The sequence below is a fragment of the Papaver somniferum genome, chromosome 3 (assembly GCF_003573695.1).
Source record: "Papaver somniferum cultivar HN1 chromosome 3, ASM357369v1, whole genome shotgun sequence".
In the NCBI taxonomy this organism is placed as follows: Eukaryota; Viridiplantae; Streptophyta; class Magnoliopsida; order Ranunculales; family Papaveraceae; genus Papaver; species Papaver somniferum.
The window spans coordinates 146,490,616-146,512,537 of NC_039360.1; the positions used below are offsets into that span (position 1 = coordinate 146,490,616).

Genomic DNA, 21,922 nt, shown 5'->3' on the forward strand with positions numbered 1-21,922 from the left:
ATTTTGAGAAATTTGATGAATTTAGGGAGTTTCCATGAATTGAAGGAGTTTTCATGAGTTCAGGGAAGCAAAAAATGTTAAAATAATAAAACAAGGGCGTATGGGACCATGGAGGCATGGGCGGCCGACTATGGACCGGTCCCACGAGTTTTTCATAATTTTTTAATATTTTTTAGGTATTTTTGATGATTTGAGGGAATTTTTCCTAATTTGAGAGAAATACCATGAAATCAAGGAATTTGATGAATTCAAGGAAAACTAATAATAAAATAATAAAACAAAGGGGCGTGTGGGACCGGCTAGGGCATGGCCGGCTGGCCAAGGCCCGGTCCCACAAGTTTTCATAATTTATTTTATTATTATTATTTGATGATTTGTGCAAAATACCATGAAATCAAGGAGTATTTTCATGAAATTAGAGAAATAATAATAAAAATAATTAAATAATAAGGAACCGTGGGGTGTGGGGCCGGTTGGGACCAAGGCATCGCCGGTTGGCCAATGATCACGCCCCACACTCCTTTCCTTAATTTTATATTATTTTTTATTAATTTATGGAAGTACCATGAAACCGAGGAGTTTCCTCGAGACGAAGGAGATTTGATAAAATGAGAGAATTTTCATCAAATCGTGGAAAATAAATAAAATGCATTAAAAATATAAAACTGGCATGGGATTGACCACGATACGGTCGGTCGGTCGTGTGTCCGTGCTCCCAGCATCCTGGCCAATATTTTTAATTATTTATTATTTTTTTCCCTATTTTGCATAGGTTCATCGTTTCGTTGTATTTTTGAAATACTCGTTCGTGCGGTGACTGTTAGTGTATCGTTGTTGAATACACCTTCACCATTTGAATCAGGGCTTACTTAGAGGTAGCTCAGACGCCCGGTTGTTGATTATTTATTAATAATTGTGGAATTCAGTGGAGAATAATTCACAAAACTGAGCAATAAGATGTTTATTATTAATTCATAGGATCAGCTGAGGATTCAACTACGAATTCAGAATAATAAAGTGAGAATTACCATTCCACGGGATCGTAGATTCGACCATAGAATCGGAGTAATTAAGATTTATCTATTACCATTTATGAGACCAGTTGTGGATTCGATCATGAAATCGGAGTAATGAGATAATATAGTTATTGTTATTCTATGAGATCAACCCGTGGATTCGATCATAGAATCAGAACAATTGTTTATTGCCATTCCATGGGACCAGTCGTGGATTCGACCATGGAATAGAAGCAATAATAGATTATTATGGGAATTCGGTAGTGAATGTCACGGCAGAATTAATCTTAATTAGGAATAATTAACTTTGTGGCTCTATACTAGCAGAGCAAGCTGTCTAGGAGCATTAATTATCCCGATATGAGCTTGTCGGTAAGTCATATCCTTTATATAGTCAGGGTAAACTCGTTGTTTGTTCCTGAAGACGTTATCGCTCTATACTAGCAGAGCAAGCTATCTAGGAGCCGTCCATCTTGTGATACTATATAGAAATAATCACTGAAAGTATTCAGTATTCATGAGATATGTCGTTGTAATCTCAAGACTCATATTAAAAATAAAAAAGGCAGTCGTGAGACTACATATCTACATGTACTCTGAGAGAAAGTACTCTCCGTTGAGAATTCGATGAGAGACCTGTGTCTACTCACGTCTGATTGCTGAATCAGAGCTTCGTATAATTATGAGTTTACGATTTTAGCCTTTTTCAAAAATCCACCATCTACACTACTACATTCCAAACCGAAGTTAGATTTGTAGTAGGCTAGTGTCTGTAGCGGCTTAATACAATGTGGTGTTCAAATATGGACTAGGTCACGGGGTTTTTCTGCATTTGCGGTTTCCTCGTTAACAAAACTTCTGGTGTCTGTGTTATTTCTTTTCCGCATTATATTTTGTTATATAATTGAAATATCACAGGTTGTGCGTTGAATCGATCAATTGGTAAATCCAATCTTTGGTTGTTGATTGAAATTGATAGATCCTTGAACATTGGTCTTTGGTATCGTTCAAGTTATCTCTCTTATATCCAATCGGGCTCGCAAATTATTATTTGTTTGATTGCGGATTGAATTGAGAGATTGAGATATAACTCTTTGATATACTTTTCTTAAGATTGAGTCGAACTGTCTAATTGATTCTCTTGTAAGTATATTGGATTTAGTCCATACAGATTGCTAAGCGAAATATTGGGTGAGGTTGTTAGACCCCCGCTTTTTCAAGTTTAATTCAAAATGGTTAATAATTTTGTTCAAAGAGAAGAAATTGATCTTACAACTGCATACATTTATGTGAATTGTGATGAAATTATTGGTGCGCAACAAAAAAACGCTCTTTTTTGGAAACGTATTCATGAAATTTTCGTTGATCGGAACGAAAATCCCGATGATAGGGATCCAGGTTGAAAAAGCGGGGGTCTAACAACACCACCCAATATTTCGCTTAATAATCTGTATGGACTAACTCCGAAACACTTTCTAGAGAATCAACTAGACAGTCATACTGAATCTAGGTAAAAGTATCTCAAGGAGTTAATATCTCTCTCTTGTTTTGATTCACTCAAGCTAATAGAAATCAGCGAGTCTATAATCAAATACAAGGAATAACTTGGACGGTACCAAAGACCAATGTCCAAGGATCAATCAATATCAATCAACAACCAAAGGTCGGATTTCCAATTGATTGATTCAAACGCACAACCTGTATTATTTCAATTATATAAACAAATATAATGCGGAAATAGAAATAACACAGACACCAGAATTTTGTTAACTAGGAAACCGCAAATGCAGAAAAACCCCGGGACCTAGTCCAGATTGAATACACACTGTATTGAGCCGCTACATATACTAGCCTACTCCAAGCTAACTTCGGACTGGAATATAGTTGAACCCTAATCAGTCTCCCACTGATCCAAGGTACAGTTGTACTCCCTATGCCTCTGATCCCAGCAGGATACTGCGCACTTGATTCCCTTAGCTGATCTCACCCACAACTAAGAGTTGCTACGACCCAAAATCCCAGGCTTTAACAATAAACAAATCTGTCTCACACAGACAAGTCTATCAAAGGATCAATCTGTCTCCCACAGAAAAACCCTAAAAGTTTTTGTTCCATCTTCTGATAATAATCAAGGTGAACAGGAACCAATTGATAATCCGATCTTATATTCCCGAAGAACAGCCTAGATTAATCAATCAGCTCACAACAATCTTAATCGTATGGTAGCGAAACAAGATGTTGTGGAATCACAAACGATGAGACGAAGGTGTTTGTGATTACTTTTTATATCCTGCCTATCGGAGAACTCTCACAATCTCAATCCAATCAATATGATTGTACTGTTACGATAGAAGATGAAAGATCAGATCACACAACTACGATAAAAGTAGTATCGGTCTGGCTTCACAATCCCAATGAATTCTTTAAGTTGTTAACCTGGTTTTAGAAGAATAAAACCAAAGGTTAAAGGAGAATCGACTCTAGCAGGCAAACTAGTATCACACATAAGGTGTGGGGATTAGTTTTGCACAATCTAGATGTCTCCTTTATATAGCCTTTCAAATTAGGGTTTTGCCTTAGTTACAAAGCAATCAATATTCACCGTTAGATGAAAACCTGATTTAGATTCAAGCTAATATTTGTCATCCGTTAGATCGAAAACTTAGCTTGTCGTACACAAATGATTGTACGCTTCTAGGTTTGTTAACCGCACCCAAACGTGTGTACATTGTTGGTTCACCAATAGTCTACCTAAAGAGGTTAACCATATGAGCGTTTCATACCAACCATGTTCTTCTTCACCATAACTAGTTCAATTGACTCAAATGAACTAGTTAAGAGAGTTGTTCAATTGCAAGGAAATCTTATGTAACTACACAAGACACAATTGAATCAAAAATGATTTGATTCACTCGAATCGGTTCATGAACTTTAATAGCCACGGTTTGCAAATGCATTTCTTAGTCTTTTAAGATTAAGTTCAGAAATCATCTTTAGATATATAACCTTCTCAAGTTCGCAGACTAGGTTCGCGGACTTAAGACACCGGATAGAGTTTACAAACTCCAGCAGAAATTCTTGGGTTCGAGAACTACGCTGGTTCGTGGAATCCATTGGTTATGTAATCTAAACTCTCATTCCAATCAGTGAAACATTCTTAGAGAACATTATATAGTTGTTACATTATTTCTCGTCAAAGCAATTGTCAAAGTGATTGAAACATTCATGACTTTCGTCACTAGGTAAAGATAAACTTGGTCGAAGCGAAAAGCTTACCAACACATATTTCGAGATATAGATAGGCGAGGTATACTCCGCTCGAAATACCAAATGTGTATGATCTAGTCTATATATATAGCATACGACTTTTGTCTCAAAGAGTAGGAGATAGAATAGATAGACTTTTGAGTGACAGATAAGTTCAAGTCTCCACATACCTTTTTGTCGAGAAGTTCCACCGGTTCCTTGAGTAGATCTTCTACTTGTATGATGAATCTCCATGAAGTCCTTGAGCTCAACTACACTTATTATCCTAGTCCGAGACTTAGCTGTAAGAAACTAGAAATCAAGACTTATAGTTTTGATCACTAACATTGAGAAACATGCTTGAGATAGCAACGCATGCGAGTTTGACCGAGCAGTGCTCTAACAATCTCCTCCTTTGTCAATTTTAGTGACAAAACTATCAATATATATGGAATACAAAAAATATAATGAAACTTTTAGTAGCTCCTATTCCACATGTCTAATCTTCAACATTCCTCGAAATCTTCGTCACTTCCAAGTACTCCAATGATCCCAAAGGTTGTAAGTTTAGCATCACCGTTGTTGAAGATCCGTAGCTATAACAATGAGAAAACATCGATCTCGATCATTGTTATACAGTGTCATAGTATTATTATACAGTGTCAAAGTCCAATTGTATCACAACTTCAACAATAATACTATGGTGATATGTATCACTCCCCCTTAGTCAATACTCCAACTCACATGAAAACCACTCCCCCTTACACAATGATCCGAAAACCATATGTATTTGTAGTGTGAACTACATATTAATTCTCCCCCTTTTTGTCAATAAAATTGGCAAAGGTACAAGAACGAGATCATAATGAAATTTCTGTAAGAGACATTTCATGACTGAGAGAAAGAAACACACATCATCTTATTTAGATGCAATCATATAGCCGAAGCTAACAACATTCATCAAGGAGTTTAAAGATACAAGATAACCGCTCCAAAATTCCACAGCCGCACACCCCTCAAGATATGACCATTAAGCACAAGTTCAAAAGAACTCTCCCCCATTTGATGTCATTCCCAAGGGAACAACAACGAGCGACCTTAATTTCAAGAGAAACGAAGGATTTTATTGGACACCAAAACCATGAGAATGATTTTTATATCCAATACTCAATCAAATTATTCATAAGTAAACCCATGAATAATCTAATCGGAATACATAATCAAATTAACCACAAAAGTGATCAATTTAATTCATTGTACTCAACATAATTAAACTTACGGAGCAACGACTAAGTTGATCATACAAGAGAGTGATTGGCTTAATCGTTCATGTACTCAACACAAGAGAACTTGTGGAGTAATAACTAAATACCCAAGGAGATAATTAATTTAGTTCTAAATTCTCAACATAACATACCTCACGGAACAACCAACCAAGCTAATAAAAAATAATCAACTTAGTTGTATCGTGGTCAACATAAGACACATCACGGAGCCTTACGGTAATACAAAAAGATGGATCAATGAAGATCTATACCGTGGAATACACAAGGATTCATTCTTTTGCACAAGCATATACAATAGCAATAATCCTTGGGTACAAAAGATTTTAACCTATCTTCCATCAAGGGTTGACAATATAGGCTTAACTTTTGTATATGTCAAAAAGTCTATTCATTTTTAAACCAATACATGAATACCGATCGTGAACGACTTTACTTTTGACAAAATATGGGACAACAAAGTTCACAGACGTAAACACAAATATCCCATAACAAGTTGCAATATAACAAAATCAAAAATATTGCAAAACATCATCCTCCAAATAGTTTTAGAATTTTAAACCAAAAAACCTAAAAACAAGAAGATGAAAATAATAGCTATGTGTAGTCACAATCATCGCTATTCAAAGCACTAGTTATTCTTCCAACTAAGCCAAAAAGAAGACATAATAGGCAATAATCAAGAACATATGTTACGCATCTTCTTCCTCATCGGAGACATTCCAAGATGCTTTATTTATGTTCAATTCTTCCTCCATCTCGGGAAACTTCGTTGCAACCAAAGACAATTGTTCTTGAACACACTTCACTCTTGAATTAACCTTACACACACCTTTATGAATATTTAGAATAAGGCTCATGGTAGTAGGATCACTAAAATCAAGAGAAGCGATTCTTTGTCGCTTGCACGCATTTTCCCTTATGCGCCTAAAGGTACACGGACGAACCGGTTTGGGGACCCCAAGAGAGTTGCCAATTGAATCGCACCCACGATCACGACAAATTTGACCAATCAAGCAAGGGTAACCCAACATCTTGACGGGTGAAGTCATCGAAATCATTTGAGAGATAATGATACCACAAATATCGAGACTTGAAATACCCGAATCAAGGAAATAGACCAATTCCGCAGACTCGTGACTCCACCAAGAATTTTCAATTGTGGAGGGACAAATATTGGGGATACCAAGTTTCCAAATGCCATCAAAGCAATACTAAGATCATTAGTAGGGAACTTTCTTTGACTCCAAACGACCTTCTTGCCACAAAACCCAACCGAGATATCTTCACAAGATGGACGTTCATCACTTGGTCTCGGAAGCCGTACGTTCCCCAAAGGGATTTTGGTAACCCTTGAAATTAACCATATGAGCGTTTCATACCAACCATGTTCTTCTTCACCATAACTAATTCAATTGACTTAAATGAACTAGTTAAGAGAGTTGTTCAATTGCAAGGAAATCTTATGTAACTACACAATACACAATTGAAGCAAGGATGATTTGATTCACTCGAATCGGTTCATGAACTTTAATAGCCACGGTTTGCAAATGCATTCCTTAGTCTTTTAAGATTAAGTTCAGAAATCATCTTTAGATATATAACCTTCTCAAGTTCGCAGACTAGGTTCGCGGACTTAAGACACCGGATAGAGTTTACAAACTCCAGCATAAATTCTTGGGTTCGAGAACTACGCCGGTTCGCGGACTGGGTTTGCGGACTAGGTTCGCGGACTTGGCTCACGCAAGTAGTTTGTCAACTCCGGCGAAAATTCTCGGGTTTGAGAACTTCGGCAGTTCACGGACTTGGCACTTGCCATACTTCCGGTTCTCTTGATCAACAAAGTTCGGAAACTTCGGTTCAAGGAATCCATTGGTTATGTAATCTAAACTCTCATTCCAATCATTGAAACATTCTTAGAGGACGTTATATAGTTGTTACACTATTTCTCGTCAAAGCAATTTTCAAAGTGATTGAAACATTCATGACTTTCGTCACTAGGTAAAGATAAACTTGGTCGAAGCAAAAAGCTTACCAACACATATTTCGAGATATATATAGGCGAGGTATACTCGGCTCGAAATACCAAATGTGTATGATCTAGTATATATATATAGCATACGACTTTTGTCTCAAAGAGTAGGAGATAGAATAGATAGACTTTTGAGTGACAGATAAGTTCAAGTATCCACATACCTTTTTGTCGAGAAGTTCCACCGGTTCCTTGAGTAGATCTTCTACTTGTATGATGAATCTCCATGAAGTCCTTGAGCTCAACTACACTTGCTATCCTAATCCGAGACTTAGTTGTAAGAGACTAGAAATCAAGACTTATAGTTTTGATCACTAACATTGACAAACATGCTTGAGATAGAAACGCATGCGAGTTTGACCGAGCAGTGCTCTAACACAGGTGCTTTAAAAATAAGAGTTATTTTGTAAAAGGGTCGCAAGTAAACCATCTAATTAGGGTCTGGGTCGTAAAACATGCAGTTGATGCAATAGTGTCGTAGACTTATCAAAGGCCGTCAAAAAACTGTTAATGGCTATTTGTTTTGTTTTGGTTTGCCGAGTACCCTGATCATCAGTTGACTTAGGTTGATTGTTTCAATTTCTAATGGCTACTGTAACTCACTGAAACCAAAAACTGAATTCAGTTTTCTTAGATAAGATGTCTTTTGATTATTTTTTTAGTGCTACTATCAGCTAAATCAGGGGAGGAAAACACCATATAGTTTCATGAAGTTTCTTTTTATCAATAATTTTGTTTTCTCATCAACATAATTTGAATATTTTTTAGGCGACTCATAGGATGATTCTTTATGTCGCTGGTAAAGTAATACATGCTAAGAGGAAACTTTCATGAACGGAGCTTATGAACGGAGATGTTATACACATTGAATTTGATAGCCAATATATAGGAAAGTATTATATCTCTATAGTTAGACCACCAACAACAATTATAATGTGGAAAACAGAGTACCTACAATAGACCCAAAGAAACCAAATTTATATTCAATTCAAATTGGTTCCTAACAGCCGATTACTTCAGTCACCTCCACAGGGTACTTATGACTTCGATCAAATCACATATTTCTCATTGTTGGATTAGTCACATGGTTTTCCCTTTAGGAACATAGGTTCTCATTTTAGAGAAATCTTTCAAGAATTACCTTTTTTGTGATTTAAAAAAGAAATCATAAGAAATTTTTTGTGGAGTGGTAATGCTGAGGACATGAAATATATTACTCTTGATTGAGAGAAAGTTTGTGTACCACAAGAAGAAGGAGGTTTGGGGATTAGAAGGATGGAGGATATTAATAAGGCTTTACTCATGAAACTACTTTGGAGAATTCTTAACTCTAAAGAAGACTGGGTACTTTTATTTCTAGCTAAATACCAAGATCTCAATGGAATGTGGATTTCTTATTATAAAAAGTATTATGTGTGGCTTGGAATCAAGTGGGTTTTGAATAATTTCTCTGAAAAAATCAGATGGCTTGTGGGTAATGGGAAACAGATCTCCATCTGGAATGATGCATGGATCCTTGAAAAAAGTATAATTTCACTCTTCCATGCAAATGATTATATACTTCATAACAGTCATATGAAAGTGAAAGATTTAATCCAGAATAAGCAATGGGTTGTACCAGAGGAAATGCTGGAATTTTTTTCTATTGAAGAATTGCCTCTACTTTCCTTAGAGGAGGATAAGATGGTGTGGACAACTACTCAAAATGGTGAATTTTCAGTTCAAAGTGCAGTTAATGTACTCAGGAAAAACAACCAAAGCTTAGATGGTTTAAGAAAATATGGCAATCTTGTATTCATCCCTCCACTGCAGGTAATATCTGGAAAATAACTAGAGATGTTTGTACTACTGATGAGAAGGTGAAAAGTAGAGGAATGAATCTGGCTTCAAGATGTTATCTTTGCAGAAAAGATCAAGATAATATGGAACATATTTTATGGAATTGTGATTATGGTCAAATACTGTGGAAATGGGTTGGAGGTATCTTTGCATTTAAAAACCCCAAATATTTTGAGGATATCTTAAATGCATGCAATGGGAAAAGTGTTGTAATACATGAAGTTTGGTTCATTGGTGCATTCAACATAATGGTGGACATTTGGTTTACAAGGAACAGAGTATACTTTGATAATATTACTCCTAACAGTTCAGCAACTCAGAAGAGGATATCCAAAATAATACTAGAATGTGAAGTTAGACTCAAGGGAGATATGTTCAATTCTGCATATGACTTATAAATATTAAAACATTTCAATCTGGGTTGTAGAACAATGAAGAATTTCAGAACTATTGAATGCAATTTATGTTTGCCTGCTGATGATAGTACATTTATATGCTGTGATGGAGCATCCAGAGGGAATCCAGGCAATGTTGTGTATGGATTCATTGCAAGAGATAGTGCAGGTAATTTCTTAATTGCTGAAAGTGGTGGTCTTGGCATTTCTACTAACTTTGTAGCTGAGATAATGGGAACTATAAATGCATTGGAATGGGCAGTGAAGGAGTTGAAAAATAAAGTAATTATCAATTTTGACTCTAAAGCTGTTATCTCTGCTTTTAGTAAGAACAAGCTCCCTTGGTTTATATGGAATCGTTGGATACATGTCTGCAGTAAGCTATCATCTATTCATTTTAATCATGTGTATAGAGAGATCAACTTTTCAGCTGATTTCTTTGCAAATAAAGGAGTATTTCTGGCCAAAGGACAAGTTCTGAAGTTCAATGAAAGACCTTCAAATATCCAGAGAATGGAATTTCCAGGACTTAAATACTACAGATTTGTGTGAAGGGTTGAAGGTAGAGATGAGTATAATTTTGTATATGTTTTATTCCTTTTCAGTTTGGACATGTGGTCCTCAATTTTCCTTATTGATTTATTGTATCAGTTTATTCTTTTGATCATTAAAATTTAATTTTTGATTAATTTTTTTTTTGTGACTAAGCTGCTTTGAAAAGAACTTTAATTTTGTATCATCGTACGAAGTTTGCATTTGATATTTCATACTTTGATCCAATGCTGCTACACATATAGAAATTAAATGGATACATAGAAATCGATACAAATAAATAGAGATCAAATTGCAGTTCTTCTATCAATTGATAGCCGTTATGGAAGGAAGATGATCAAATGTGCAGTTAAGGTGTTCATGGAAATGTTTGTGTATAAACACTTATGCTAAAATGTCATTTAATCATTTTGTAAGGGCATTTTGGTAAACAATCAGATGGTTAAGGTTAGTCTACGACCCTAACACGTCAAGGGCATGTTCTACGACCCAGACCCTAATTCCACTATAAACATGTGACCCTTTTATAAAATATGTCTAAAAACAAAGATGAAAGCAATTAAAAAAGATTGCAGAGAATTCGTGTCAATACTTAACGTTATATGTCGGCAAACTAAAACGGTGCTTCACATGAAAATTTGGTAAGTTGTACCATTTAATTAGTTTTTTTCCATTTGGTTATTAGTAATTAACTTTTTTTTTTTGACATAATATTTCAGACACGAGATGCTCAAGAGCAATTTTAAAATCAAACAAGGAAACCATTCAAATTTGATGCTTGTTATGAAATGTTGAGAGAAAAAGTCCCTGGATTTGATTATTAGCTTACTATGGCACAAAATAGTGTCATATTTGACAGCTATCATAACTTTAACTAGTCAAAGATGGGGTAGAAGTCATGGCTAACAGAGAGACTCGTTGGAATTACAAGTATCGGGCTAATCCTATCGGAACTAAAAAAAAAACAAAAGGAAAGATAGGCTAAAGAAGGATCACGAGCAAGGTATATTTAGGGAAGGTGATGAGGGAAGTACTTCGATTAAGATAGAAGAAGACAAGATCTACCAACATAATGCAAATATCTTAGAGTATGTTAAGGAAACACAATCAAGGAAGGAAGCTATCAAAGCAGAATAAGAAGGCCATCTCCAAGTAGTTTGGGCGTGTAACCAACAACAAAGTTATGAAATGCATCAGCAACCGAGTTATATATTAAACGCACCAACAAGAGATTTATCAAATACACCAACAACAAAGTTATCAAACACAATGAGAGCAAGACAATACAATTATGGCTATGGATCTAAGTAAGTTCACTCATTACGACTGTGAAGTTAAACTCAATTTGTACCTTTGCAAACAAAAATTATAGTACCAATTTATCTATGCCATACATGAAATACAAGCTAATCAATAGAATATTAGTTTACAAACATTTAATTCAACATAAATCAAGAGATGCATCACAAAACAGGTAATAATCATGGATTTTTCACCACATCTATGTCTTAATATTGTTATTGACTTACATACAAAATACCTAATCAACTTAGTATCAACAATTTCATCAAAATAAAAAAAAACAAAAGGGTTAACTCGGAAACCTAAAACAAGAATAACTTACCTTTGTTGATTCTGTGGATAAAATTCGAAATTGAAAGATGCAATGGAATCACCTTTGAGTATGGATCAAGCCCTTTTAGTTTCAACTAACAAATCCCAAACAATCACTATGAAAATCAAAATGGGAAAGAAAAAAAAGAAAAAAAAAGTGTTAAGAGGGTTTTGAGAGGAAAAAAAACTTTTTTTATGGTTATACCACTGGAACGGATATTGAGTTCCCAATTTGGTCAGTATCCGTTTGACATTATTTGCAGGGGAACTCAATTTTCGTTCCGTGTAGCTAAGGGATGTCGCATGACCACAGAGAGGTTGCCTTTGGACCCTTTTCCCTTAGCTTTAAATAATCTATAGCTAAGGGAAATGGAACACCATAGGGCTTGGCCTAAGCCATGTTAGTCGTCGGGGATTTTGAGAAAAACCTCTAAAAATTCCTGTTAGTCTCAAAACCCTAGATTTCTAGGGAGTTTACTTTTATAGAGATTTATAGGGGGTTTACTAAGCGTTATACTTCATAGTCTAATTCCCTAATACTATGATCATACAAATATGACCATGTCACATCACTAGAGTATTATACAATATGTACAGTATATACAACTTCACAGTTATGTTTTTAATACAACAAAACTTGAAAGATACGTTAGGAATGAAACAGTTCAAGTCAATATTACTAACCTCAAGAGGAAGGATGATGTTGTCGTTGTAGTTCGCATCTTCTTCACATTCTTCAGGTTTCGTAATAGTACTTGTATGTCTCAACATTCCTAGACTTTCTAGTCTAACCTAAACGAAGTTGACTCTAGTATATAATCAAACGACTTTAGATGAGTTTTGACACACTAAAATATGACAACCAAACTTGACATACCAACGCTTGGTGAGTTCAACCGAGATATGCTCTAACAATCTCCCCCTTTGTCAATTTTAGTGACAAAACTCTTATTACATATGGATAAACAAATTACATGAGAATTCATTTTACATACGCTTGATTCCAAGTTTCAACGAAACAATAACCTGCATATATTCAATCAATAAATGTCGTTGTTGACATTTGAATAACAAAATCTTATATCCCCCTAAAGGTGAGCTAGGTAAATATTCAATCCGAACATCTTTGTTGTTCCCCTTTTGTAGTCAGAATACTACACAACAAAATTATATGTTTCTCCCCCTTAGTCAATGCTTTACTCTTTCGTTAGATATAACGTTTAAGCACAATTGTCCTTTCATTAGTGATTGCAAATCACTTGTTTACTCCATATATTTCTCCCCCTTTTTTCACAAAATGACAAAGGTTCGAGCAAATAAAGGAGAAACTGAAAGGATCTTACAAATCTAAAAGACTTGTAAACAACCTCTAAGAGTTAAGCATGAAGGTATCACATACCCCTTTAGATAACCAATATTAAAACCGAAATTACAAGTAATTTAGTTTTAATATGTTATCAAGGAAACAATTTCCTGAAGCAATTTTCCCTAATAGTTTAACAAATCGACTAAGAAACTTAATTCCCATGTTAAACCGATTGCAAACATACAATCACCTATTTCGATAAGACCAAAATAAAGATCAGAATTAACTTTATTTCTCTCATCAAGCTCCAATTATTCAGACAATAACTTAGACCTTTCTCTTTAGACAAGACAAACACTAGGTTGGTTAACTAGTTTTTCTTGTCAAGGCATTCGGTTAGACTTGAATAACCGAATCCTCCAATTTGATAAGTCTAACTAAGATCAGAATTAACTTAGTTTCTCTTATCCGAAATCTATTTGGACTAATCAAATGATCTCGTATTTCGTTAAGGCATAAACAATACATACAAACCAAAATAAATTGACTTGCACAATTATTTTCTTAATCGGAAGCAATTGAAACAAACATAGACATTATAGCACCACAATTGGACCGAATTTCGTTAAGCAAAAACACTTGATACCCAACAATAAAGAAGATATCAAACAATAAGTAAAATAAATTGACACAGTTTTTCTTAACCGTAATCAATTGAATCGTACGCACATCCATACAAAATAATGGAACATATCAACTGTACCGAAATTTTGTTAAGAAAAACCAAAGTATATGCAATATAAACATGCTTTTCTTAAATAGGAAAACGATTAACTAACAAATTTGTTACCTCAAATTTCGCAGCCTCTTCTCCCCAGAAAGATATATCATTAAGAACAACAATATGTTGTCATCCTCTCGCAAGAACAAAAGAACAACAACAAAAGCAACTGTTTGTATGGTAAAATTACTTCTACCCCAAACACGAATTTGATGATGATTTTGTCAAAAATCGATCCGCTGCTTTAATCTCCAATTGGACAGTGTAGGGGGTACCTGCAAAAAACCCTCTGATGCTTAAGTTAGCTAGGGATTTTTCACAGATAATTGTATGGGGAAGATTGCATACCTTTTAGGATTGTAAACCATCCATTTATGTATTGCCAATTTCCGTTTTTTCTCTGAATTCGAGGTAGGCATGAATTGCAATAATTGACCCTGCATGCCTCCTCACATAAATTGTGATTACTGACCCTGCATGTCTCATGTAATAACTGGCCCTGCATGCCTCCTGTATTAACTGGCATGCATGTCTCCTGTAATAACTGGCCTGTATACCTCCTAGAATGTTCCAGAAACCTCTTCTAGGGTTATGAAACTAACCAAAAAAAATGGTGTAAATGGTTGGCCCAACAAATAAGCTTACATGCCCAAGAGGAATAATTCACTTAAGCCCACAGTGGGGCGTAGAAATCCGTTAGGAAAACAACATGGGGCTAAAAAATCCAGGGCTATGGATTTAAGTTGTGCCGCACTGCATTGAATCAGGGCTACATAATTAAGTTGCGTCGCGCTGTACTGAATCAGGACTCAGAATTAAGTTGCGTCGCGCTGCACTGAATCAGGACTACAAAATTAAGTTGCATCGCGCTGCACTGAATCAGGGCTCTGGCCGCCGACAATGGCCGCCGACAATCTGCTACTGCACCGACGCCGACCATCGCCTGAGAAGAAGACCTGACGGCATTTGTTGATGCTGCACTGACGTCACCAACGGGTGATCTAACAACTCAGATCCGCTGCTACCTGACACCGTTACCGTAATCTGGACGGCGTTCAACGTTGACGTCTACCTTGCTGACGTCACGTACTGAATGTTCCTTTAGCTGACGTGGCGCCTTCCGGTTGGACCATTTTGCTGACGTGGCAGCGACTGATGATGTGGCAAGTATCGGTCTATTCATCTTGCTGACGTGGCTTTGATGCTGACGTGGCGGCTTCTCAACGGACATATTTGATGACGTGGCACCTGACAGTGCAGAACGACTGATGGCGTGGCGTGCCAAATATCATCGCCATTGATGACGTGGCAATGGGCCCACTGATGTGGCACCCTCCAATTGGCCTACCTCGCTGACGTGTTTAGTGGTGATGTGGCACCTCCTTAGCTTAATTTGGGTTTTTTCACATGGGCTTCTATGTGTTGTGCTAGTGAGGCCTAGTTAGCCTTCCTTGGCTAACAAGAGGAGCCTATGAGGCCCAATGAAGCATACTTAGCTAATAAGAGGAGTCTTATTAGGCCCAAGTAAGACCATTTTTGTTGTGAAACCATCATGGTCTCCCATTATTAGGCTCAAGTTACCTACTTGTGGCCCATCTTTTAGTGTAAAATATTATGGCACAAACATTGCCCCCTCTTAATCCATAACTAGTTATAGGCTAAGAAGTTCGGGTTCCCCAATTCTACTGAATTTGCAATTTTCTGGAGTGTTGCATACCTCGCCCCCAAGCGCGTTGCTCGGAGTGTTATGCAACTCTCCCCCAAGAATGTAATGAATCTGCTGGAGTGTCATATATCTCGCCCCCAATTGGTTGAGGCGACATACAACTCGCCCCCAGTATGTTGTGGTGTCATGCTGCTCAATGCTTGCGCAAGGGTGCACTTCCCTGATGCATTTTGCTCGCGCATGGAATGAAAAGTTAAGTTTTTATGCTATCTTGAATTCGCGCAGGGGGCAATCCTACTATTCAAGATGCGTGCAGAGTTGAGATGTGTACATTTTCATATGCTTGGACAGGTGAAAATGTTTGCCACATTTGTTGATGTCCCCATATGATGGGGATACACTTGGAGTAAGGTAAAAATGCTCGAACTGTGCATTCACCCTATCTGTGAGGTGTTAGAGATGCTGCTGACAGTAGATTTGAACTGTACTGTTTTTCCATTTAGGACAGACTGCGGATTTGAATGTCCGCAGCAGCTTATAATAAACAGGAACAGTTATGATAAATTGTGGAATACCAAAATAATGTTGAATTAAATTTCTGAATAGAAATAACAAGATAAATACCTACTGCTCGACAACAGCTTCCTCGCTAAAAACTTTGCGTGGAAAACCCAGTGGGATAAAACCATCATAAAGGAAAAAGAGTGCAGCACAACAGGATTTGAAACTACTCATAATGATAAAACTTCTTCAAGTGGAACGAATTCCATGGCTTCCATGGTTTTGAATCCTTAGTTCCATCGAGGTTCCTTAAGTAGTAGGAGCCACGAGATGCTGGCCTGTCCACTATGTATGGACCTTCCCAGTTTGCTCTGAGCTTTCCACAGTTTGAATGACCGTTCTTTGACTTTACGATCATAGCTCAGCTTGATTGCCTGCTGGTATCGGACCAATTGTTGTAAGGATGTTTCTCTTTGTTCTTCCAGCAACTCTTTATCCAAGGCTAGTATGTTGTCATTTTTTTCCAGATTTGAAAGCACGAGTTTTGGAAGTCTTAAGATGTACCTCGGTGTGTATGACTGCCTCTGTGCCATAAGCCAGCGTAAATGGTGAAAATCCAGTGGATCTCTTTGGGGTCGTTCGATAGGACCATAAGACTCCAGGGAACTCTTATGTCCATTTTTCCTTTGCTTTCTCTAGCCTTTTCTTGAGATTGTCCATAATAACGCGATTGGTTGCTTCCGCCTGCCCGTTACTCTGAGCATAATAAGGAGATGAGAAGTTGTGGCGAATATTCAGGTTCTTGCAGAAGTCTTTGATCACCCCAGAATCGAACTGCTTCCCATTTTCTGATACTATCGCATCCGGGATTCCAAGTATGCATACGATATTCTCCCATATGAACCTTTTCACATCATGTTTGGTAACGTGTACCAGTGCCACTGCTTCGACCCATTTGGTGAAATAATCAGTAACGGCTAGTACGAATTTAACGCCTCCAGGAGCTTTGGGAAGTGGTCCGACGATTTCTAGTCCCCACATAGAGAATGGCCAGGGACTAAAAACTTGATGTAATTCGTTGGCGGGCCTTTTAGAAACTGGGACGTGCTCTTGGCATGGTACGCATTTCTGTGCGTATTCTTTAGCATTTTTCTGCATGTATGGCCAGAAGTATCCCTGAGAAAGTATCATGTGCGCGAGACTGCGCCCTCCAGAATGGTTGCCATATATTCCTTTATGATCCTCCGCCAATATCTGTTGCCCTTCTTCTGCTGATATGCACCGAAAAAATGGCTCCAAAGCTACGGGTTTGCGGTACAGCTGTCCCTCGATCATTGAATATCTCCAAGCATTCTTCTTCACTTTTGAAGCGAGATTCTCATTTTCTAGGAGTTCACTGGTTGTCAAATACCGAACATAAGGTTGACACCAGTCTGAAGTGTTTTCAAGAGGACTGCTTGAATCATCTATCACTGGACTGTCAACATCCATATTGTTGTCAACGTTCTCGGTATCTCCCTGTGCTGATGTAGTTGCCTTCTCGCCTCCACTAGCATGTTCGAGATCCAGAACAAGGTGGCTGTCGGATATGCTAGGTAACTCTTGGAAATCCACTACAACGAAACGGGTGGTATCAGTTTCGACTACGGAAGAAAGATATGCTAAAGCATCTGCGTGCCTGTTTTCCAACCGTGGTCGCTGCCCAATAAAGAATTGATCGAACTCATTTGCCAGCTCTTTCATACGATCCAAATATAAGGCCATCCTTTCTTCCTTGGCTCTGTAGGTCCCAGAAACTGGTTAACTACTAGCATAGAATCAGTTACCAGCTTCACGTTCTTTGCGTCTAACTGTTTGATAGCCTTTAAACCAATAATTGTTGCTTCATATTCAGCTTCATTGTTTGATGCTTGAAAACCCAATCTGGTCTCTTTTTTGATCCTCGAACCTTCAGGAGTAAGGATGACACATCCAACAACAGCTCCACCAACATTTGATGACCCATCAGTAAATATAGTCCATAATGGTTCAGGTGTATCGACCTCCATTGCGGACTCGCCCCCAGTTTGATCGATGGCTGGATCTATGGGTTTGAACAACTCCTCTTCTTTTTCGGTAACTATTTGTATGTCGTCCACAGGAAAATATGCTAGCAGTGCAGCCAGGGCGTGTCCCTTCTCTGCATTTCTGGTCTCGTACTTGATTTCATACGCCCCCAGAAAATTTGACCATATGGATAGTGGGCTGGAATCATCAGCACGTTCCAGGATTTTCTTCAGCGGGTATTCCGAGTAGACAACGATCTGCCTCCCTTGGAAATATGGTTTGAGGCGACGAGATGCATGGACCAGTGCAAGTGCTATCTTTTTAATCTTTTTGTACTGTGTTTCCGCTCCCGTCAAAGATTTACTGACGAAGTAAACAGGCTTTTCATGTGGATCCGTAACAAACAACATTGCACTTACAGCGTTCTCCGTTGCAGCCAGATAAACTCCGATAGGTTTTCCAGTTTTTGGACTCACCGAAACTGGAGGATTTGACAAATACTGTTTGATCTCATCGAAAGTTTTTTCTCACTCATCCGTCCAACCAAAAGTCACTGCTTTTTTCAACACATCAAAGAATGGTTTGAATCGATCCGAAGAGAGTAAAATGAAACGATTTAAAGCTGCTAATCGTCCCGCTAGCTTTTGGACCTCCTTCTTCGTTCTTGGGGATGACATCTCTCTGATGGCTCTGATTTGCTCCGGATTCGCCTCGATTCCTCTGTGCGTCATCAAGTATCCAAGGAACTTTCCCGATGACAGCCCGAATGAACACTTTGCTGGATTGAGCTTCATTCGATATCGCCTCAAGATATCAAATGTCTTCTGCAGATCAAGAAAATGCGACTCCTTTTGTTCGAATTTCACTACCATATCATCGATATAAACTTCCATCGTCTTCCCGCAGATCTTTGAACATATGGTCTACCAAATGCTGGTAGGTCGCCCTTGCGTTCTTTAGTCCGAACGGCATTACAGTATAGCAGTAAACTCCTCTGTCAGTCGCGAACGTAGTATGCTCTTGATCTTCCTCGAACAAAGGTATTTGGTTATACCCTGAAAAACCGTCCATGAATGATAGTCTCCCATACCCTGAGGTTGCATCTACCAAATCTCTTATCTGTGGCAGCGGGTACGGATCACTCGGACATGCTTTATTCAAATCAGTAAAATCGATACAGACACGAATTTTACCATTCTTCTTTGGAACGGGTACGACATTAGATAGCCAACGGGGATACTGCACTGGTCGAATAAAACATGCTTCCAACAGCTTTTCGACTTCTGCAGTAACTCCATTTTTCTTGCTTTGCGCCATATTCCTGATTTTCTGACGAACTGGATGGAACTTCTCATCGATATTTAGCCTGTGGCAGGCTACATTCTGATATATCCAAGCATCTCAGCAAAACTCCATGCGAAAATGTCGGCGTTTCCCTTAGTAATGTAATCAAACCATCACGTTCATGTGCAGGAAGATCTGCCCCTACGAACGTTGTTTTGTGCTTCTCATCTCCAATATGGACCTCGATCAGTTTCTCGACCGTTGGGGGTTCAGCTGCGTCCCCTCCCTTATATGATTCTGTAGGGAGAGGATTCTGTAATTGCTATTTCTACTCGACTCGCATAATTTGGTTCCCTCTAACTTCTGACTTCTTGTACTCGTCCATAGCACTCTCGTGACACTTGTGGGCGGCCATCTGGTCGCTCCTAACTTTCACGACTCCTTTAGGGGTAATAAACTTCAGATACTGATGGTATGAGGATGTGACTGCACCGATCTCATGCAGCCAGTCTCGTCCTACGATCACATTGTAGGGAGATCTACAGTCAAGCAACAAGAAATTGCCTAGAACGGACTTGTCAGCCACTGTTATATGTATCTTCACTTTTCCAATTGCCTTTGTAACTTCGCCACTAAAACCGATAATTGGATTTTCATCCTCTTCGATCAAGTCGTGTGGGAGATTCATAGAGGAATAAGCTCTTGAAAACAGTACGCTCACTAAGCTTCCTATATCCACTAGAATCCGGTGTACACGAAACATGCCAATCAAAGCAGTTATAACGATAACATCATTGCGGAGAGCATATACACCTATCATGTCTGCCTCAGAGAACTCGATCTTCCTGCAGCCAAGCTCCTGAATTTCTGCTCCATTTCCACTGAAAAAATCGATATGATTTGTTAAGTACCATTCTTTTAACTGCCTGAGCTTTCTCCTGGTTTCATCTTCCGATGCCCGCCTGGTCATTGAATGGATCCTGGCATGACTGACATTAATCACATGTGTTGCGCCAAATTTCCCCGAACCTTTCCCAAAATCCTTTTCACGTACTCTTGTAGCTTTCCAGCGTCTATCATTCGCCGGACTTCGGTCTGTAAAGAGCGACAATTCTCATTCTTGTGACCATGATCTTTATGATAATTGCAGTATTTTCTCTTATCACGTTTATCACGTGTCTCTGGTGGCAAAGGCCTAGGGGGACTCAAATCCTTGCTTATTTTCTCATACAGCTCTGTAAGGCGTATGTTCAACGACGTCAGCTTCATATCATGATATTTCTGATATCCAGTTTCCATTCGTTCCCCCTAGTTTTTCTCTCGAACTTCACCTCGATCGTTATACTGCCCGCTCGAATGGTTCTTTGACTAGTCTTTCTTCCCATTATTTGGATGATTGGACGATCTGTTGACATCTCTTGTCTCGTGAGCTTTTGATAGGTGTCTAAAACACCTTAATATTTATCTATTATTTATGCTTTCTTTGCTAAGTTTTCTTGTAAATTATGTATCTTATGTTTGTTTTTGAGTATTTAGGTACTTTGGAGTCATTTGGAACAAAAGAAGAAGAAACAACGCAAAAGTGTCATCTCATGTGCAACTGTTGTTGGTGGCGGATTATTTCGCATTATTTGCTTCTATTTCTTAATTTTTGTCTGAAAAGCATGTCGGCTTTAGTGATGCAAATTTATGTCTGAAAAGTACGACTGCTTTAGTGATGAAGAGAAATTGTAGAGGAGAAGTGGATATGAGAAGTAAGAGACGACTGTTGTTGGTGGAGGAACTCGAAAGAAAGAAAGGAGCGTTCATTTGGAGCAAGCGGACGGAATCGTCGTTGCACAGGCAAGCGTTATCGGAAGCCTATTGGAGGATAAGGGGTTGTCATTTGGTGGCCTAAATCTAACTGGTGGTGCTTATCTTAATTGGGGTACCTTATACAGAGTTGGGTGGACATATCCATTTCTAGATTCCTACACAACCCTAGACTTCAGAGAAAATGATTTCTCAATCATTGTTCCTTAATCCAGAGAAGAAGAGCAGCAGCTGCTGCTGTTACTGTTGAGAAGAATAGCTCAAGTTCAGGGGTTGTGTTGATTGGATTTAAGTTTGCAGAAGTAAGTTGTTGCTGCTATGGGGGAATCTGTGTGGATCTATGGGTAGATATTACAAGTAGTAGTTGCAGCTGCATTTGCAGGTGGACTGATGGCTTGACTGAAGTGCAGTTGGAGTGATGCTGTAATGGGAACTGTGGATGCAGGGTTGCAACTCAAGGGAACAACCATCATGGCTGGATGCACAATGATGGTGCAGCACAAGCTATGGCCAGTGCAAATGACTTATGCCATGGCAATTAAACCAAGT

At 38.1% G+C, this 21,922-nt stretch overlaps 1 protein-coding gene across 1 annotated transcript; it reads right to left on the reverse strand.

Annotated features, from left to right (window-relative positions):
* Window positions 1-19,889: 19,889 nt before the first annotated feature.
* On the reverse strand, window positions 19,890-20,860 carry LOC113360075. The gene is made up of 2 exons (XM_026603624.1): window positions 20,616-20,860; window positions 19,890-20,523 (listed from the first exon to the last, which is right to left on the reverse strand). Exons 1-2 carry the CDS (start codon window positions 20,858-20,860, stop codon window positions 19,890-19,892), a joined length of 879 nt encoding a protein of 292 aa, XP_026459409.1.
* Window positions 20,861-21,922: the final 1,062 nt, after the last annotated feature.